The sequence below is a fragment of the Miscanthus floridulus genome, chromosome 12 (assembly GCF_019320115.1).
Source record: "Miscanthus floridulus cultivar M001 chromosome 12, ASM1932011v1, whole genome shotgun sequence".
In the NCBI taxonomy this organism is placed as follows: Eukaryota; Viridiplantae; Streptophyta; class Magnoliopsida; order Poales; family Poaceae; genus Miscanthus; species Miscanthus floridulus.
The window spans coordinates 11,365,387-11,381,135 of record NC_089591.1 but is presented as its reverse complement, the minus strand read 5'-3'; the positions used below and the strand labels follow the sequence as shown (position 1 = coordinate 11,381,135).

Below are 15,749 nucleotides of genomic sequence, written 5' to 3'. Positions count from 1 at the left end.
AGTTTTCAAGTATAGTGTTTTGTTACAGAAGCTAGAATACAAAGGTCGATTACATTAGGCATTATCATCAGGAGAAGAAACATCAATGTTAAGATTATCTACAATCTTCCTGGCTAAGTCATCGACCTCAGGCTCCAACCTCTCAACAGCATCCAGGTACTCTTGGCTCTCGGCTTCATCAGCAACTTTGGACAAAGGGAAGTCCGGAGAAAGAACCTAGGACTTGGGCAAGAACGTTCCTGGTACAAAGATGGGCACACCGCTTCACGAACTCTTGGAAATAGGTCGGCACTTAGGGAATGAATTGAGCCCAAGAATGACCATCGTCTGCTGAAGTCCGAAGAAGGTCGGCTACTGACCAAAAAGACTTCCACAAAGCTTTCTAGTTTTCAGTAGCCATTGCCAACTTGCCAGTCAAGTCCTCGACGATCTTTTGGGCCTGCACAAGATCTCTGTCAGCTCCACGCCTAATCAATTTAGCAAGCGCGAGTTCTTCTTTAGCCTAAGTAATTACCTCCTCAGCCTTATTGTGGCTAGTTTGAACGAGTGTCTTCATCTCCTCAATACCCTCTGAGAGCTTCTGCTTTCCAACTCAGAGAGCTAGACCAAGCAAAAAAAGACAAGTCAGCAGAAAAGCGAATTTGAATACAAAGGGAAGCGAAAAAGAACTCACGATACCATGGCACTCCTTCTTTATGGCCTCCACATTTTCCAAGGCCTCCTGAGTAGCTGCATCCTTTTGCTTTTCTACCTCAACTACCTAGGCACAGAGAGCCTTCTCCTCATTCTGATGTGTCTGACGCTCAGACTCCAACTCAGCCTAATAGAGGTCAAGCTCAGTCTTTAGAGTACTCACCTCAGAAGACAACTTTTTCTCGTTCTCAGACGAGAAAAAGAAGTCGGTATGATCATGAGAAAAAGACTGAGCAAAAAGAGAGAGAAAAACAAGACATAAGGATAGAAGAAAAATGAACATCCAAAGAAAAAATTGCAGAAAAACTTACCTGGAGCCTTTCCCCAAAAGAAGTCACAAGGGTCGACAAGCTTCCCCAGGCAATGGTTAGCTCTGACAATCGATGAGTGGCATTAAACTACTGCACCACATCATCAGCCAAAGGCGGACCACCAGAAGCAAGAAGAGGAGAGGGAGAAGATGGCCGAGGCGAAGAAGGCACGACCAGGGCAATCTCCTGGGAAGCAACGACCAATCCCTCTGATGAACCCGTTGCCATGGCCACGATCACCTCGGGAGCCAGAACGGCCAATCCCTCAGATGAACTCGCCGCCATGGCCACGGTCACCTTAGGAGCTGGCAATTCAGCAGCAGCGGACTCTGTCCCCCTCACAGCCACCTCGGCGACCGTGCGTTCTGAGTCCTGAGACTCAGTACGCAAGGGCGCACCAGAGGTTTGACAAGAAGTCGACTAGAGGCTCGGGGAAGACGAAGGCCTAAAAGTTGACAAGGAAACTCGTCAAAAAGAATAAGAAAAAAGGAGAATAGAAGCAAAGAAATAAAACCAGAATTCACTCACTCAGCTATCTTCTTCTTCATAAAGCCAAAAGAAGACCTCATAGGGGGAACCACAGCAGCAAAAACGTCACCGCCACCCTACGACATGAGCGGCGCGGCATGTACTGGAGCCCCAAAGGAACTCAAACCACCCTGTGATAGGAGTGGTGTGGCAGGTACTGGAGCCCTCGAAGAACTTGAACCAGATGACCGCCTACTACAAGGGAACAAGACCAAAGTCAAAACAAGAAGAGGGTTTCAACAATAGGAAAACAAGAAAAGAACTCACCGACGAGTAACGAGGGGAGCATCATCATCCTCTTCCTCCTCACTCTCGACCAAGGCCACCATAGCGCCAGCTAAAAAAATGACAAAAGTACTCGGTCAAAGATAAAAACAAACAGCAAAGGGACAGAGCGTATTAATATGCTCACCTAAGAGCATGCTAGCTACAACTGGAGTACCTAGATGAGTACTCGACTGGCGAGACTTCTTGGCAGCAGATGGAGCAGAAGAAGAACTATCCGCTCGCCCCCTCTTTCTGAAAGTACGAGGAGCTCGAGGAACTAGATGAGGAACATACTCTTCATATACGTTAGAAAATGTGGAAGAAACACTAGGAAGCATCATGGTAGTTTGAGACTTACTGGTCAAGGACGCCCCAGCAAGACTACCCCCAGCCTCCACAGTTGCAGGGAGATCATCAAGGGGAATTGGTTCAGCGAAATTACGCCCAATTCCTATAAAAAGAGTAAAACAATAAGACAAGGAAGATTAAGCAAAAGTGGATACAACGAAAGAGAATCAAAAGTACCCATATAAAGAAAAGAACAACTCACAGTAGGGGGTGGGTTCTTTGCGCTGTACTCAAGTACGGCAAGCGGAACAACGCTTACTCCTTTTAGCATCTTCTGGAGATGCTCGAGCACTTCCTCATCGGTCAACTCAAGGGCAGGGACCATATGAGAAGGGTCCTCCACCCCAGAGTACTCGAAACCGTAATGTTCGTGCTCCTTCAAAGGTTGAACTCGGCGGCGAAGAAAACTTGAAATAATCCCGAAGCCAGTCAAGCCTTGTTGTTTCAGAGTGCAAATCTTCTCGAGAAAAGGCTTGATCGTCTGGAGCTCAGCAGTCATCACCAGGTTCTTTTCCCATTGGTCATTAACCAAGGGACCAGATCCAGAGTGAATAGAAAGAGGAGGAATCAAGTTAGCAGCATAGAACCAGTCAGCACGCCAATCCTTTATAGAATCAACCAGGTCATAGTAAAAAAATTTGCTCTTAAGACCCTAATGAAACTAGATCCCACAGCCACCAAGAACATTGGTGCCATCGCGGCGGGGTTGTGGCTTCAGGCGGAAAAAGTAGCAAAAGAGGGAAAGAGAAGGAGGAATTCCAAGGAAGGTTTCACAAAGATGAATGAAAATGGAAAGATGAAGGACAACATTGGGGGCAAGGTGATTCAGGCTAATCCCAAAATAGCCGAGAAACCGATGAAGAAAAGTAGAAGCCGGGAGACAAAGTCTAGCACGGATAAAGGAAACGAAGAGAATAATCTCACCAGGACCTAGAGCAAGGACCCGATGCTCGCTCAGAGCCCTCCATTCAGCAATGTCCTTGCTCTAGATCAGACCATCGCCAACAAGCTCGTGAAGCTGGTCTTTAGTCATTATTGGAGCCGGCCAAACCTTCTGGGCAGCCCTCATGGCCATGAACTCTTGGTTCTCGATCACGGAAAGTGATGATTCCTCGTCCACAAAGGCTGCCTTGGACTTGCTCGTGGCTTTCTTCCTACCCATGTACTAGCGGAAGCAAAAAGGCACTAGGGAAAGAGAAGGCTCGGACGGTAGCGCTCAGATGACGGCGGCAATGGCGATGGCGGAGTTGCGAAGGCTAGGGTTTCAAGGCAAAGGCAGGGTACCAAAGAAAAGGAGGAGAAAGACCTTTAGATAGATTTTACACTAGTAAAAACGTGGCCCACCAGGCCCATTTTAACATGGCATGAGGACGCAACGGTCCATTTACCGACGCAGCTAAAATAATGAACGGCTCAAATCCACACAACGGTATAGTTCAACGGGCAGATTTCAGACTTATCTATCCAGCACAATGGTGGAGTTATCATATTACCACAAAAAGAACTCATCAACAATAAAGCAAAGAAGGGTTACCTCACAAGGAGCGCAACAACCTGGTCCTTATAGAAAGAACTCAGAAATCTCATCAACAACCGGGACATCAGGAGAATAAAGAATGACAACTCAGAAGGCAAGATTCTTTCCATTATAAATGGTTTCAAAAAATAGAAGATTATATATCTTATAAGACCCAACAAACTCGGTACCACGACAAGCAAAGTAGCAAAGAGGAACCCGAACACGTCTAGGCTCTGGAACGACTACGTGTTCCAAGTTGCTACTCGGTAGAACAAACCGCACTCGGCTACACTGTTTTCTTCAAAGGACGGACGTAGTGCATCCAAGGCGGAGATCAGCAGCACGGTAGGACAACATGGAGCAGAGAAGGCCGGCAGGCATCTGTCTACCCAAGTTTGATGTGATGCTGGATATGGTGTTGATCTGCACCGGACAGTCTCAGGGTAGGCGGCGAGGATCAACCCAGAACTGCCAGATGAAGGAACGAAGCCCACATCATAAGACTTCCTCCAACTACCGCCACGTACATCCTGGTACATTGCTGCTGTGGGATTAGTCTACCTCTAATCCCTATCACAAGACTCCCTCCAGCTACGACAAGATACGCAAGAACTGTAAAATATGCCCGGGGGCTGCTCTACTTTATAAACTAACATATTCATGACTACGGAGACTTCAGACCACACAACAAAAATGCTCGATGAATCAAAATAGCACAGGAGGAGGATATTTATAGGCCAAAGAAGCGGTGCACATGAACCAGGAGCACCAGCGGAACAAACCTAACAAAGGACACAGTGAAAAGACAGAATTCAATGAAAGAGGACTCAGGCGTGAAGGAACAGTACTCAAGGACAAGCATATTCGAAAGGATATACCAACACTGTACAACTCGTAAACAAACAGTATTTACACTCAACCACCACCATACAACTACATCTGACAACAGCAGACAACCAGAGAATATGCCAAGACCCTGTATCCGAGTTCTTTCTGAACAAAAGAACCTGGATATATGCTCGGGGGCTGCAACAGGAGAGGTTTTTAGTTCTTTTGAACAACTCAGATTCAAGACCCTCCAACTTTTTATTCCAAATAGCAAGAGGCTCGGGGGCTATACTCAGTGAGTGCACTTTTTCCTTCAAAAAAGCGCACGTCACCAAGAGGATTACTTCAAGACAACAGTCTTTCAAACAACATAAGATTTAAGACCCTCCAACTTTTTGTTCTAAATAGCAAGAGGCTCGGGGGCTACACTCAGTGAGTGCACTTTTTCCTTCAAAAAAGCGCACATCACTCAGAAGACTTCTTCAAGACAGACGACTTCAAGGCTACACAACAAAAAGAACCCGGACAAAGCTATATCCAAGCTCTTTTCGACAAAGAACCCGGGTATATGCTCAGGAGCCCTTCGACGAAGAATCAGGGCAATTTTAAGAAAAGACCCTCAAGCTTCTTGTGCCAAACAGCAAGAGGCTCAGGGGCTACATCCAAATGGGAGTACTTTTTTCTTTAAAAAGGTACACACCACGCAAAGATCTCACGAAGCGCTATACGGTTTCGCTCAAGAAAGCACTCGGATGATGCTTGTTCCTGCTCGACAAGACTTGAAGGAACAAGACGAGGCTTCTAGAACTCAACCATGAAGTGCTCGGGGGCTTGTCGGTGCGGGACCCATAGGATACCCTGCAAGTAAGGGAGAAGATCTAGTCTAACTAGAATTCTTTCCCTGTAATCTTAGTAGTAGTATTATTCTGTAATCCTACTAGGAACTCTCATTGTAAACCGACTAGGATTCTGACCTCCTGACTATATAAAGGAGGGCAGAGATCCTAAGTTCGGGGACTCTGAACAACAATTGTACAACACAACACTTTACAATCAATCCAACGCAAAGGGTAACGCCGAACTGGACATAGGGCTATTACTCGATCAAAGATCGAGGGTCCGAACCAGGATAAATCGACTGTCTTTTGTGTTTAATGTCGAGTTTTGCATAAGCTGAAACCTGAACATACTGCCTTGGGTACTCCCATGACAGGCTATCGGTGGTGAAAATTGGACAGGCACATAACGGTTCGTTTTGAATGAGGGGGTATAAATACTTTCTCTATTCACTTAAGGGATCACTTTTGTTTATTTCAACAGCTGAGTAACACCCTTGAGAGTGCCAAAGAGAGCAAGGTCCTAGTGAGGTGATTGAGATTTGAGAATCCAAGATTAAGGCCTCATTAGTGAAAACAAGAGTAGCAAAGTGTGCATCCACCCTTTTTATTAGGTTTGTTGTGGTCAAGTGAGAGTTTGTGCTTGTTACTCTTGGTGATCGTCATTACCTAGACGGGTTGATGGTGATTGGGAGTTTGGTGATCATCCGGCGGAGCTTGTGGATGACCCAACTCAAGTTGTTAGCGGTCGTGGGTGATTCACCGCGGTGGAGTGTCGAAGAATCAACCCGTAGATAGCACTTAATCCTTAAGCGGATCAAGGGGGAGCTACACCCTTGCGCGGCTGCTCTAACAAGGACTAGTGGGAGGTGGTGACTCTCCGATACCTCGGCAAAACATCACCGTGTTCCCCCTTCTCTCTTTACTTTAAGCATTTACTTTGAGCAATTCGATTCTTGTCTTTACATTCATAGAATTGTCATGCTAGAGTAGGATTGGAACTTAGGTTGCAAAACTTTTGTGCGGTAGAACATTAGAAACACTTTCTAAGCATAAGGGGTGAAGTGCCCTAGGTGTAGGGTTTAATTATTGCAAAAAAAATAGAATTAGCCTAATCCACTCCTTCTTGGACATCTTGATCCTTTCAAAAATTTAGCAGTACAAGCAACTAAAACAAACTTGTTTCTTTCTCTGGGAGTTAGTTAGAGTATATCCAATTTTTTCAAAAAAAAAGTTAATTGGTAAATTACTAAAACTTTTTTTAATTACACATTACGATGTAGACGCTCACAACACGCACACACACTCATCCCTAGCCGAGAACTTGAACCCAGGTGGACCAACTGATCTACGATTGGCTTGCAAAAATCGCTAAAACTTTCATGTCACAAAAAAATAGGAGCATGTTTGTTGCCTTTTCAGTATCCAAGGTCTGAAGCTTATTTTCACGCACATGCAACATTTAAGTAGACGCCTCCTCGGCTTACTGTTGCATGCCTGCATGCACCATATCTATATGCAGGCCGTGTTTGGTTCCAAATAAGTCATCTACTTATAAGTTAAAAAGTGAAAAAAGTGACTTATTTTGTCAAACACTACCAACTTATAAGTCACCCATGCTTATAAGTTTTAAGTTGGTTCACCCCTGCTTAAAACTTATAAGTCACCCTTTTTCACGTGGGGCCCACACCTTTAATGAGCTTATAAATCATCTACAACCAAACAGACATGACTTATAAATTACTATTTTTCAATCACCTGACTTAATAAGTCACTTCTTATAGAAACCAAACAGGGTCGTCGGCGTTTTCTTTCTTGCTACTACACTATCAATGACATTTTCTCGTATATTGTGTTTTGCTTGTGAATCGAAGCATCACGTGTGGGGACTAGTAAAAATTAATGGCTTTCTTGGTCTATGTGACGAGTACTTGGCCTTTGTATACTTTTACATTTTTTCTTTTGTATTCCAAATCAGTTCCGTTATTTTAATATTTTCTTTCTTTTATATATTTATATTGAAAACCTTGTCCTTTCTCCTTATTCTTTTCACACGTCCTTCTATCTCTAGATTGACCGATTAGATACACGCATGTATCTTTCTGTGTTTGGATCGATTTCGTGAAAAGACCGAGAGTTAAGATAAGATGTTATTGGAGAATTTTTTTTTACATTTGTATTGGAAACAACCTTCTCTTTTTCATTATTTTTCTACACGTCCTTCCATCTTCAGATTGGCAGATTGTATGTATGCACGTATCTTTCCGTGGTTGGATCGGTTTTCCCAAGTGCGAAAAGATTGAGAGTTAAGATAAGAAGTAATTGGAGAGAGTCTTTTTTTTTCAATTTTATCAAAAAATCAAGATTGGGAGTGGTTTTTAAATATCTCAGGAAATGTTCATAGAACAAGTCCAATAATAAGGTCAAGTATTTAGCTATATGTCAAACAGTAAATGTTAAGTTATATAATAGTTGTCTCTTATTTATATATAAAAACTTTTAATTATTTTTTTATCTATATCACATCTTCTCTTTTCTAATCCTCCTCAAATTCACTTATACCTAGACTCACCACTGTATAGATGGCTACCATGCCCAGCTAGTTATTTGTACGAGAGTCGAGCTCTCTTTTCTTCTCTTCTAGGTAGACTTCTACATTAATATTTGTTTGGCTGTAAAATTATTACTGTACCCGCTCTTATTTCGAGACCACAGACGGACGCAAGTGTTTACTCACATACAGTAGTAATTTTTATTTAAAACATTTATTTCCAATTGAGAAGGAAACCGAAGAGTCGTTCTGTGATCCTCTGCTTCGTAACCTCATTCAAGACACCGGGCCGTACGCTGCAGTGCAGCGTCCAGCATCGCCATGCCATTGCCCAGCGACCCTGGTCCTGCTGCGCGCGCCATGGCGAAGCAGTTCAAGGTCCTGCTTCCTCCTTCCTTCCACAAGCTGGTAAGCACAGCCTCCCTCGATCGCCGGTCGACGCTTTACTGTGCTAACGAAACCCACTGATTGCGCAGCGCATCACCGATGAGCTCGCCGGGTGCTTCGACACCGGCGAAGGCGAAGGGGCGCCAGAGCCGACGGCCCTCGTGGTCAGCCCGTTCGGCAAGGTGTGGCGCGTGGAGGTGGGCCGGGACGGCGACGGTGCGTTCCTGGGGCGCGGGTGGGCGGAGTTCTTGGCTGCACACGGCGTTGAGCTCGGTTGGTTCGTCGTGCTCCGGCACGAGGGCGGCGGCGCGCTTACCGTCAAGGTGTTCGACACCAGCTTGTGCATTAAGGAGTTCGGCGCTGCGGCTGCAGGTAAGCATTTATTTCCAGGAAAATCCTGGATGATGCTTATTGATTTAGGGACCCTAATCTCCTAATTGGTCTGGGACGTTGAGAAACTTAATCGAGGACGTCAAGATTGCAGTGCTGAAAATATATAGCACATTCAATTTTTAAGATTTGAGCTCTACTAGTCAATGAAAAAAAAAAGATCAATTCTAATTGAATGGTCCCATGAATCGCAGTTGAACCTATTGCACTTGTAACTAATGATGATATTGTATTGGTAACATTATTTTTAGTAATTAATTAAATATACTACATCTTCTAATTCCAAATGCAGGGTGTTTACGGTAGCGACACGGTCTTCAATATAATGCATTGACTTGTATTTTTTTATCGAGATATATACCATTTCAAATAGAGAAAAATATATAATGTAAAAGTATTTTCCAGTATGGGTGACATCAACTATGTACTGTGAATTTATGCAACTTCTTGTATATTGATGGTCAAGTTAAAAAAGTTAATTTGGCTGTGACTTGAATTCTAAAATTATCTGCATTTGGAATTGTAGCTAGTATAATTTTTCAGTTCATATTGAATTATTATTGATATGGAAATCACATTTTCTTCAGTTATGACATCCAGAAGCAGCAAAGGTGTTATCTGTAAGCCACAGTTCATCAGGATTTTTCATCCGTATCTCTCGGAAAAGATGGTATATATGCAAACTCTGGATAATATATTCTGATAAGAACATACATCATAAGAATATACATCTTGTTGAACATTTAAACTTTAGCTGTATCATGAACATTGCGCCTTTTTACTTTGCATGTGTTATCGCAGATATTGCCTGCTAGGTTTGTGAAAGATTACATCAGAGACGAGTGCCTAAACAGCCAGACGGCCATCATTCTCAGCCCCATTGGCAAATTTTGGCATATTGAGCTTAAGAACGATCAATCAGGCATCTTCTTCACAGGTGGCTGGTCACAGTTTCTGGAGTTCCATGGAATATGTAATGGTGACGTTTTGCTCTTTAGATATGAAGGGAACATGGTTTTCAAATTCAAAGCATTTGGACTTAGTGGACGCCAGAAAGATTTCAGGAACCCGAACGCTGGGATTCAACCAAGTGAGAAAATGAATTGCTGTTTAGTGTATTGAGACTACTGGCAGACATGAGGGTATGTGTATAACTTTTGTCTTCTCATTGACAGATGCGGAAAAACAACAGGAAACACATTCTCCCATCAGGAAACGTAAAAGCAATGATGAGAAGTCAAGCAGTGAAGAAAACAAGAGGCCAAAAAGTTCAGTGACATCCCCAACACTGAAACTGAAAGAACCCTATCAGATAGGGACAACATCTTGGATAAGGAAAAAGATCAACACCTATGCACTTGAGCGCCTTCTTGTAAGCTCAGCATTTGGTCTTCTTGAGTATCTTCTCTCTTTTTTGTTATTTTATTATTTTGATGCTTTATTACATTGCGTCTTTTATCATACAATTATATCTGTTACTAACTCCAGTCATGTAAACATGGGTTTCAGACTTTTTATGGCACAGCTTGTTTTGTGCATCCTTTCCTTATCTGAACTTACAGTATTCTTCACTGGATATAGTATAACTTCTAGTCCCTCCTTTTATCTGTACCCCTCTAGTATTTCTTCACAACCTAGAATCTGGTTCATTTCAATAAGCAACTGAAGTGAGGATTTTTTTTTTCCTGAGGAATCAAAATTAACATGCATGCATGTTATAACCAAAATAAATAGTATTTTAGCAAGAAAAGCTTTGGCATGATATAACATGTTGATGTAATAAACGACAGTAGACTTATGCATTTGATAATGCAAAGGTGGAATCCGTTATCCTTTATCTAAAAAAATAAAGAAAAAACTTTGACCAAATAATAGAGCTTCCACAGTATTTCTCATATATATTTCTAAGCCAACCCACATGAAGAGGCACTTAGCAATTATCCAATAATTAGTATTTACCCACTAGCGATCAAATGTTGATACTTAATGAAATAAGCTGTTACATCACAATGCTTGTAGTCGTTGTCAAAGAAGTTCTGCGATTGGATCGGGTTCCAGATGAATTGCACAATCACCCTTAAGATAAAAATGGACAGCACCAGATCATGGCAGGTGCGTGGTGCTGCATGCAAGAACTATCGCTACATTCTCGGAGAGGGCTGGAAGAGGTTCTGCCAGGAGAACAGTCTCAAGACAGGCGACCTGTGCACCTTCACCATCATCGAAACCACACTGTGGCATGTCACTATCATGCACTGTAAGAACAAATAATTTTTTTTTTCATATGTAGAGATTGTTCGCAATAGATTGAATGTGAGTTAAATACTAAAGTGCATGTTCATTTTGTTTTATGATGCAGCAACATTAGCAGATACTTTTAAGCAAAAAAAGTCACCTTGTTCATCCAGTAGGGACCACAAGACCAACAAGGGTAGTTCAAGTAGTGAAGGAACAAAGAAGCCAAAATCCTCCATGACATCTTTGAGCAAGGTTCCATCATACACAAGATGTGTCTACGACATTGGGCCACCATCTTGGATACGGAAGGAGATGAATACCAACTCAATAACAAAGCATTTTGTAAGGATGATCATTCTACCGTCGATTCTAGGAAGTTAGGAATATGGTTAAAATTAAAGTCATTCAAAATATGAACTGATTGAACACCTCGTTTTGATATTTTTAATTAGTCAGAGCATACATGCACATGCTATCAAAAAGTATAGTACTCAAACCTACATGAACAAGAATTAAGATATATTAGTGGTTTGTATCCACTGTGATATATACATCAATAACTGACATATATAGCTTATTACAATAATCAGTTGTGTAACTAACCTGATTGTGATTATTCAGTCTTTGGCATCGACCTTCTATCATCCCTCCTATTATCTGTAACCCTCTAGTTTTGCTTCACTACCTAGAATCCGGTTCATTGCAATAAGCAATTGTAGTAAAAGGATCTTTTTTCTGCAAGGTTGAGAAATAGAAACTAACATGATGCATGCTATAACCAAAATAAATAGTACTTTAGCAAGAAAAGCTTTGGCATGATATAATAGGTCGATTTAATAAACAACAGTGGCCTTATGCATTGGATGGTGCAAAAGGATGGAACCCATTGTCCTTTGTGTAAAAAATAAATAAGCATTTTTGACAAAATATTAGGGCTTCTACAGTATTTTCATATGTATTGCACCAAGAAAAACTTGTAAGCCAACCCACCTGAAGAGGCACTCATAACTAATTAGCAATTATCCAATTAGTATTTGCCCACTAGCGATCAAATGTTGATGCTTCATGAAATAAGTTGTTACATCACGATGCTTGTAGACGTTGTCCAAGAAGTTCTGCAATTCGATTGGGTTCCGGATTACTTGCACAATCACCCTTAAGACAGAAATAGACAGCACCAAATCATGGCAGGTGCGTGGTGCTGCATACAAGGACTCTTGCTATATTATTGGAGAGGGCTGGAAGAGCTTCTGCCAGGATAACAGGCTCAAGACAGGCGACCTGTGCACCTTTAACATCATCAAAACCACACTGTGGCATGTCACTATCACACACTGTAAGCACAAATATAAATCAGTTTATTTTTAATATGTAGAGATTGTTCACAATAGGTTGAATGTGAGTTAAATACTAAAGTGCATGTTCATTTTGTTTTATGATGCAGCAACATTAGCAGATACTTTTAAGGAAAAAGAGTCACCTTGTTCATCCAGTAGGGACCACAAGACCAACAAGGGTAGTTCAAGTAGTGAAGGAACAAAGAAGCCAAAATCCTCCATGACATCTTTGAGCAAGCAGGTTTCAAAATCTGTCTACGACATTGGGCCGCCATCATGGATACGGAAGGAGATGAATACATACTCAATAACACAGCATCTTGTAAGAATGGTCATTCTCCCGTTGATTCTAGGAAGTTAGGAATATGGTTAAATTAAAGTCATTCAAAATATGAACTGATTGAACACCTCGTTTTGATATTTTTAATTAGTCATCAGAGCATACATGCACATGCGCTATCAAAAAGTATAGTACTCAAACCTACATGAACAAGAATTAAGATATATTAGTGGTTTGTATCCACTGTGATATATACATCAATAACTGACATATACAGTTTATTACAATAATCAGTTGTGTAACTAACGTGATTGCGATTATTGCAGTCTTTGGCACGGGACTTCTGCGATCAGATTGGATTGCAGCAACACTGCACGATCACACTCAAGACCTCAATCAACAGCAATAATTCTTGGCAGGTTGGTGGTCTCTGGCAAAAGGTTGGTAGTTACGTTATTGAGCGGGGATGGAAAAGGTTCTGCAGGGAGAACAAAGTGAAGGTTGGTGACGTCTGCACCTTCAATGTCATCGAAACCAAGCTGTGGCATGTCGTCATCACACGTTGTCACTAAGCTATGGCTTGGGCTGTTGAGTGCGTGGCTTCAACACCTCTCTGTAGGGAACTTTGCTGCCTACTGATGTCCCAGCAACTTGCAGTTACATGTTTCAACACTCTAGCTTGACTGCATGAAATTAAACTAGCTCATTGTGTTAATATGCTGTATTTTGCTTCCTATGGATGTCCTATCTTCTTGCAGTTACATATTTTAGATTTTTGGCTTAACTATGTACATAAAACTAGCTTATGTCAAGTATTCATGTTATGGCCAATTAATGGTGATCCGGCGTTACCGCTAATGAATCACGAGCCAATGAATCAGTGATTGAAAGAATATATTCACGATCAGACATTAGTGCAACGTCACTGATATAGACACTTGCAGGCTTCCTAGTTGCAGCGAGTCAGCACTAGAATATGTGCTTTTGGTCAATGGCGGACTCAGCCAAAAATTTCAGGTAGGGCAACTGCCATATACATATACTAAACTTGACCGATATTCTGATCTAACCACATATATGTATACCATATTTATATTGGTACATCACATAACAATTATATTATAATCGGTAATTTGGCAACCAAATAGTAGAGGTGGAGATTGAAGATGATTACCTCTCAAATGAAAAGCATATAAGAAGAGTTTTTGTTCCATAGTCCATATAATTTGCCACACATCAAATGATGATCAAAACAAAAAGGCATAGAATTTGAGCTGCCGGCCTACTCATGGTGCTGCTGCCAGCTCCAGCTTCTTCTCCCACACCCACAGCTTCATCTCCTCCCCCAACCATCACACTATCACCAAGAACCTTGACTATCACAGTCATAGGATTCTCACTTCACAGAAACCATAGCTTCAAGAATCAAGCCTTGAGCAGGGTCAGAGGCAAGCATTGGGTCCTGGGGGTGGCCGAGTGGGGATTAGGGCTCCGGCCTCAGGGGCTGGCCGCCTGCGCCTGGCCGAGCCGCTGCGCGCCGATGCTGGGCGTTGGGTGGTGTCTGGGGCTCTGGTTCTGGGCCGGAGACCGCTGGGCGCTGGGAGCAAGGAGCAAGAAGCCAGGAGCCGAGAGTCTGGCGCCGGGGTAGCGAGACATGGGAGTTGGGAGGCTAGAGGCAGGGGCGGATCCAGCGGCGGGGGGGCTCGAGCGCTGTGGAACCCCGTGGAGCACCTATAAATTTTTAGACAAAAGAGTTAAGACACTGAATCCGCCGCTGGCTAGACGCTGAAGCTTGATGGCCGACCGCTAGGCGGCCGTTGCTAGAGCACCTGGAGACGAGATCCTCCGAGGCCGAGCGCTCTAGGCTCAGCCTCCGAGTCAGGGATGTCGTGCCGCCGCCGCTTGGTACTATCCGCCTGTACGTGAGAACTGGCGAGCCGGGCAGGGCAACTTTTTTGGCAACTGGCCTCCCGTAATGGCTAATGGGCTAAATGAGGCCCAATGGGCCATCCCAGAACTTAATCTTTCCTACCTATATGGTTTTAATTTATTTTGTTACCATACTTCGGCCGCTCCTGTTCCCTAAAAAAATACAAAAATGCATTGCTATCATAATACAGGCAAAAGTTGCTATAGGGATGAGATTAAATTATCCGAATATACTAAGACTATAATCGGAATTGGGAGTTACCATACTTTGACGTAGAAATAAACCAATTTATCATGAAATAATCATGATAATTCTGTAGGTGTTCCGAGGAATTTAAAAACATTTTTATCATCAATTTTGACGGGTCATTTTCAGGTTTAAACACAAAGTAATAACATGTTTATGGTCAACCCACAAGCTGAGTTTCATGTGTGATGGGACTCATTGTGAAGCAAATGACATAATTGAGATATGAGACCAAGATTATTGATGGTCAGTTGTCAATGCTTGAATGGTCCATAGATAAAGATCATTGAGAAGGAAACTCATGGAAACAATCCAGTTCAAGCAGAAGACAACAGTGCAAATGAAATTGTATTCAATATGTGCTTAAAGTTGATTCAAAGCAAGATGTGACTTGATAGCTCAATAAGGAAAGGGTTTCGAGGTACTAAACGGCGGTGAAGGAAAATTAATGTGGTTTAAATATATTCATTTAATCTAAAATATAAATGAAATAAATCATATAAATGTATTTACTATGCCTAGATCTTCAGATATAGGATTTCCTCGATCTATAGGTGACCAGCTCCAAGGATCTGGTAATTGTCGATCACCGCTAAGAGCAAAAGAGTAAAAATCGTGGCCAGGCGTCAAGGAACAATCCCCATGTTGCCCATCACAGTGCCATGGTCAAGAGAAAACATACCTATTTTTTAGAAGAAAAACACACAAAAAAAACATCCACAATAAAAAAAGAGAAGCAAAAACACGAAAATTAAGGGGAAAACACAACCTACAAAATAAAGAACAAAAGGTTATAAAAGATCACCAGCGAAGCACCACCATATTTTTTTATACTATATAATATACTATAATACAACAAAGGGTTTCTTCTGTCTGATATTTTTATTTCTCAAACATCCTCATGTCGTTCGTATTCTGTATGTGATCCAGATTCATGAGCCGTTCTCATATGAGTTAGAATAACACATACAATGACTATACAGACTCTAATTACAAGATGCATTTATTCTTTTTCTTCGGCAGTGTTAGCGCCTGGATGTCCGCCTACACTCCCCCCCAC

At 42.2% G+C, this 15,749-nt stretch overlaps 1 protein-coding gene and 1 long non-coding RNA gene across 3 annotated transcripts; one reads left to right on the top strand and one right to left on the bottom strand.

Annotated features, from left to right (window-relative positions):
- Window positions 1-8,202: 8,202 nt before the first annotated feature.
- On the top strand, window positions 8,203-13,134 carry LOC136495327 (putative B3 domain-containing protein Os04g0346900). The gene is made up of 8 exons (XM_066491285.1): window positions 8,203-8,289; window positions 8,358-8,640; window positions 9,246-9,328; window positions 9,460-9,748; window positions 9,834-10,030; window positions 11,995-12,232; window positions 12,341-12,555; window positions 12,840-13,134. The coding sequence occupies exons 1-8, from the start codon at window positions 8,203-8,205 to the stop codon at window positions 13,083-13,085; spliced, it is 1,638 nt and encodes a 545-aa protein (XP_066347382.1). The 3' UTR covers window positions 13,086-13,134.
- LOC136495328 (uncharacterized) lies at window positions 11,293-12,622 on the bottom strand. 2 transcript variants are annotated; one of them, XR_010768969.1, is made up of 3 exons: window positions 12,377-12,622; window positions 11,887-12,230; window positions 11,293-11,631 (listed from the first exon to the last, which is right to left on the bottom strand). It is a non-coding gene; the product is annotated as an uncharacterized lncRNA (long non-coding RNA). The 2 variants fall into 2 exon arrangements; XR_010768968.1 differs by having other exon boundaries at window positions 11,887-12,185.
- Window positions 13,135-15,749: the final 2,615 nt, after the last annotated feature.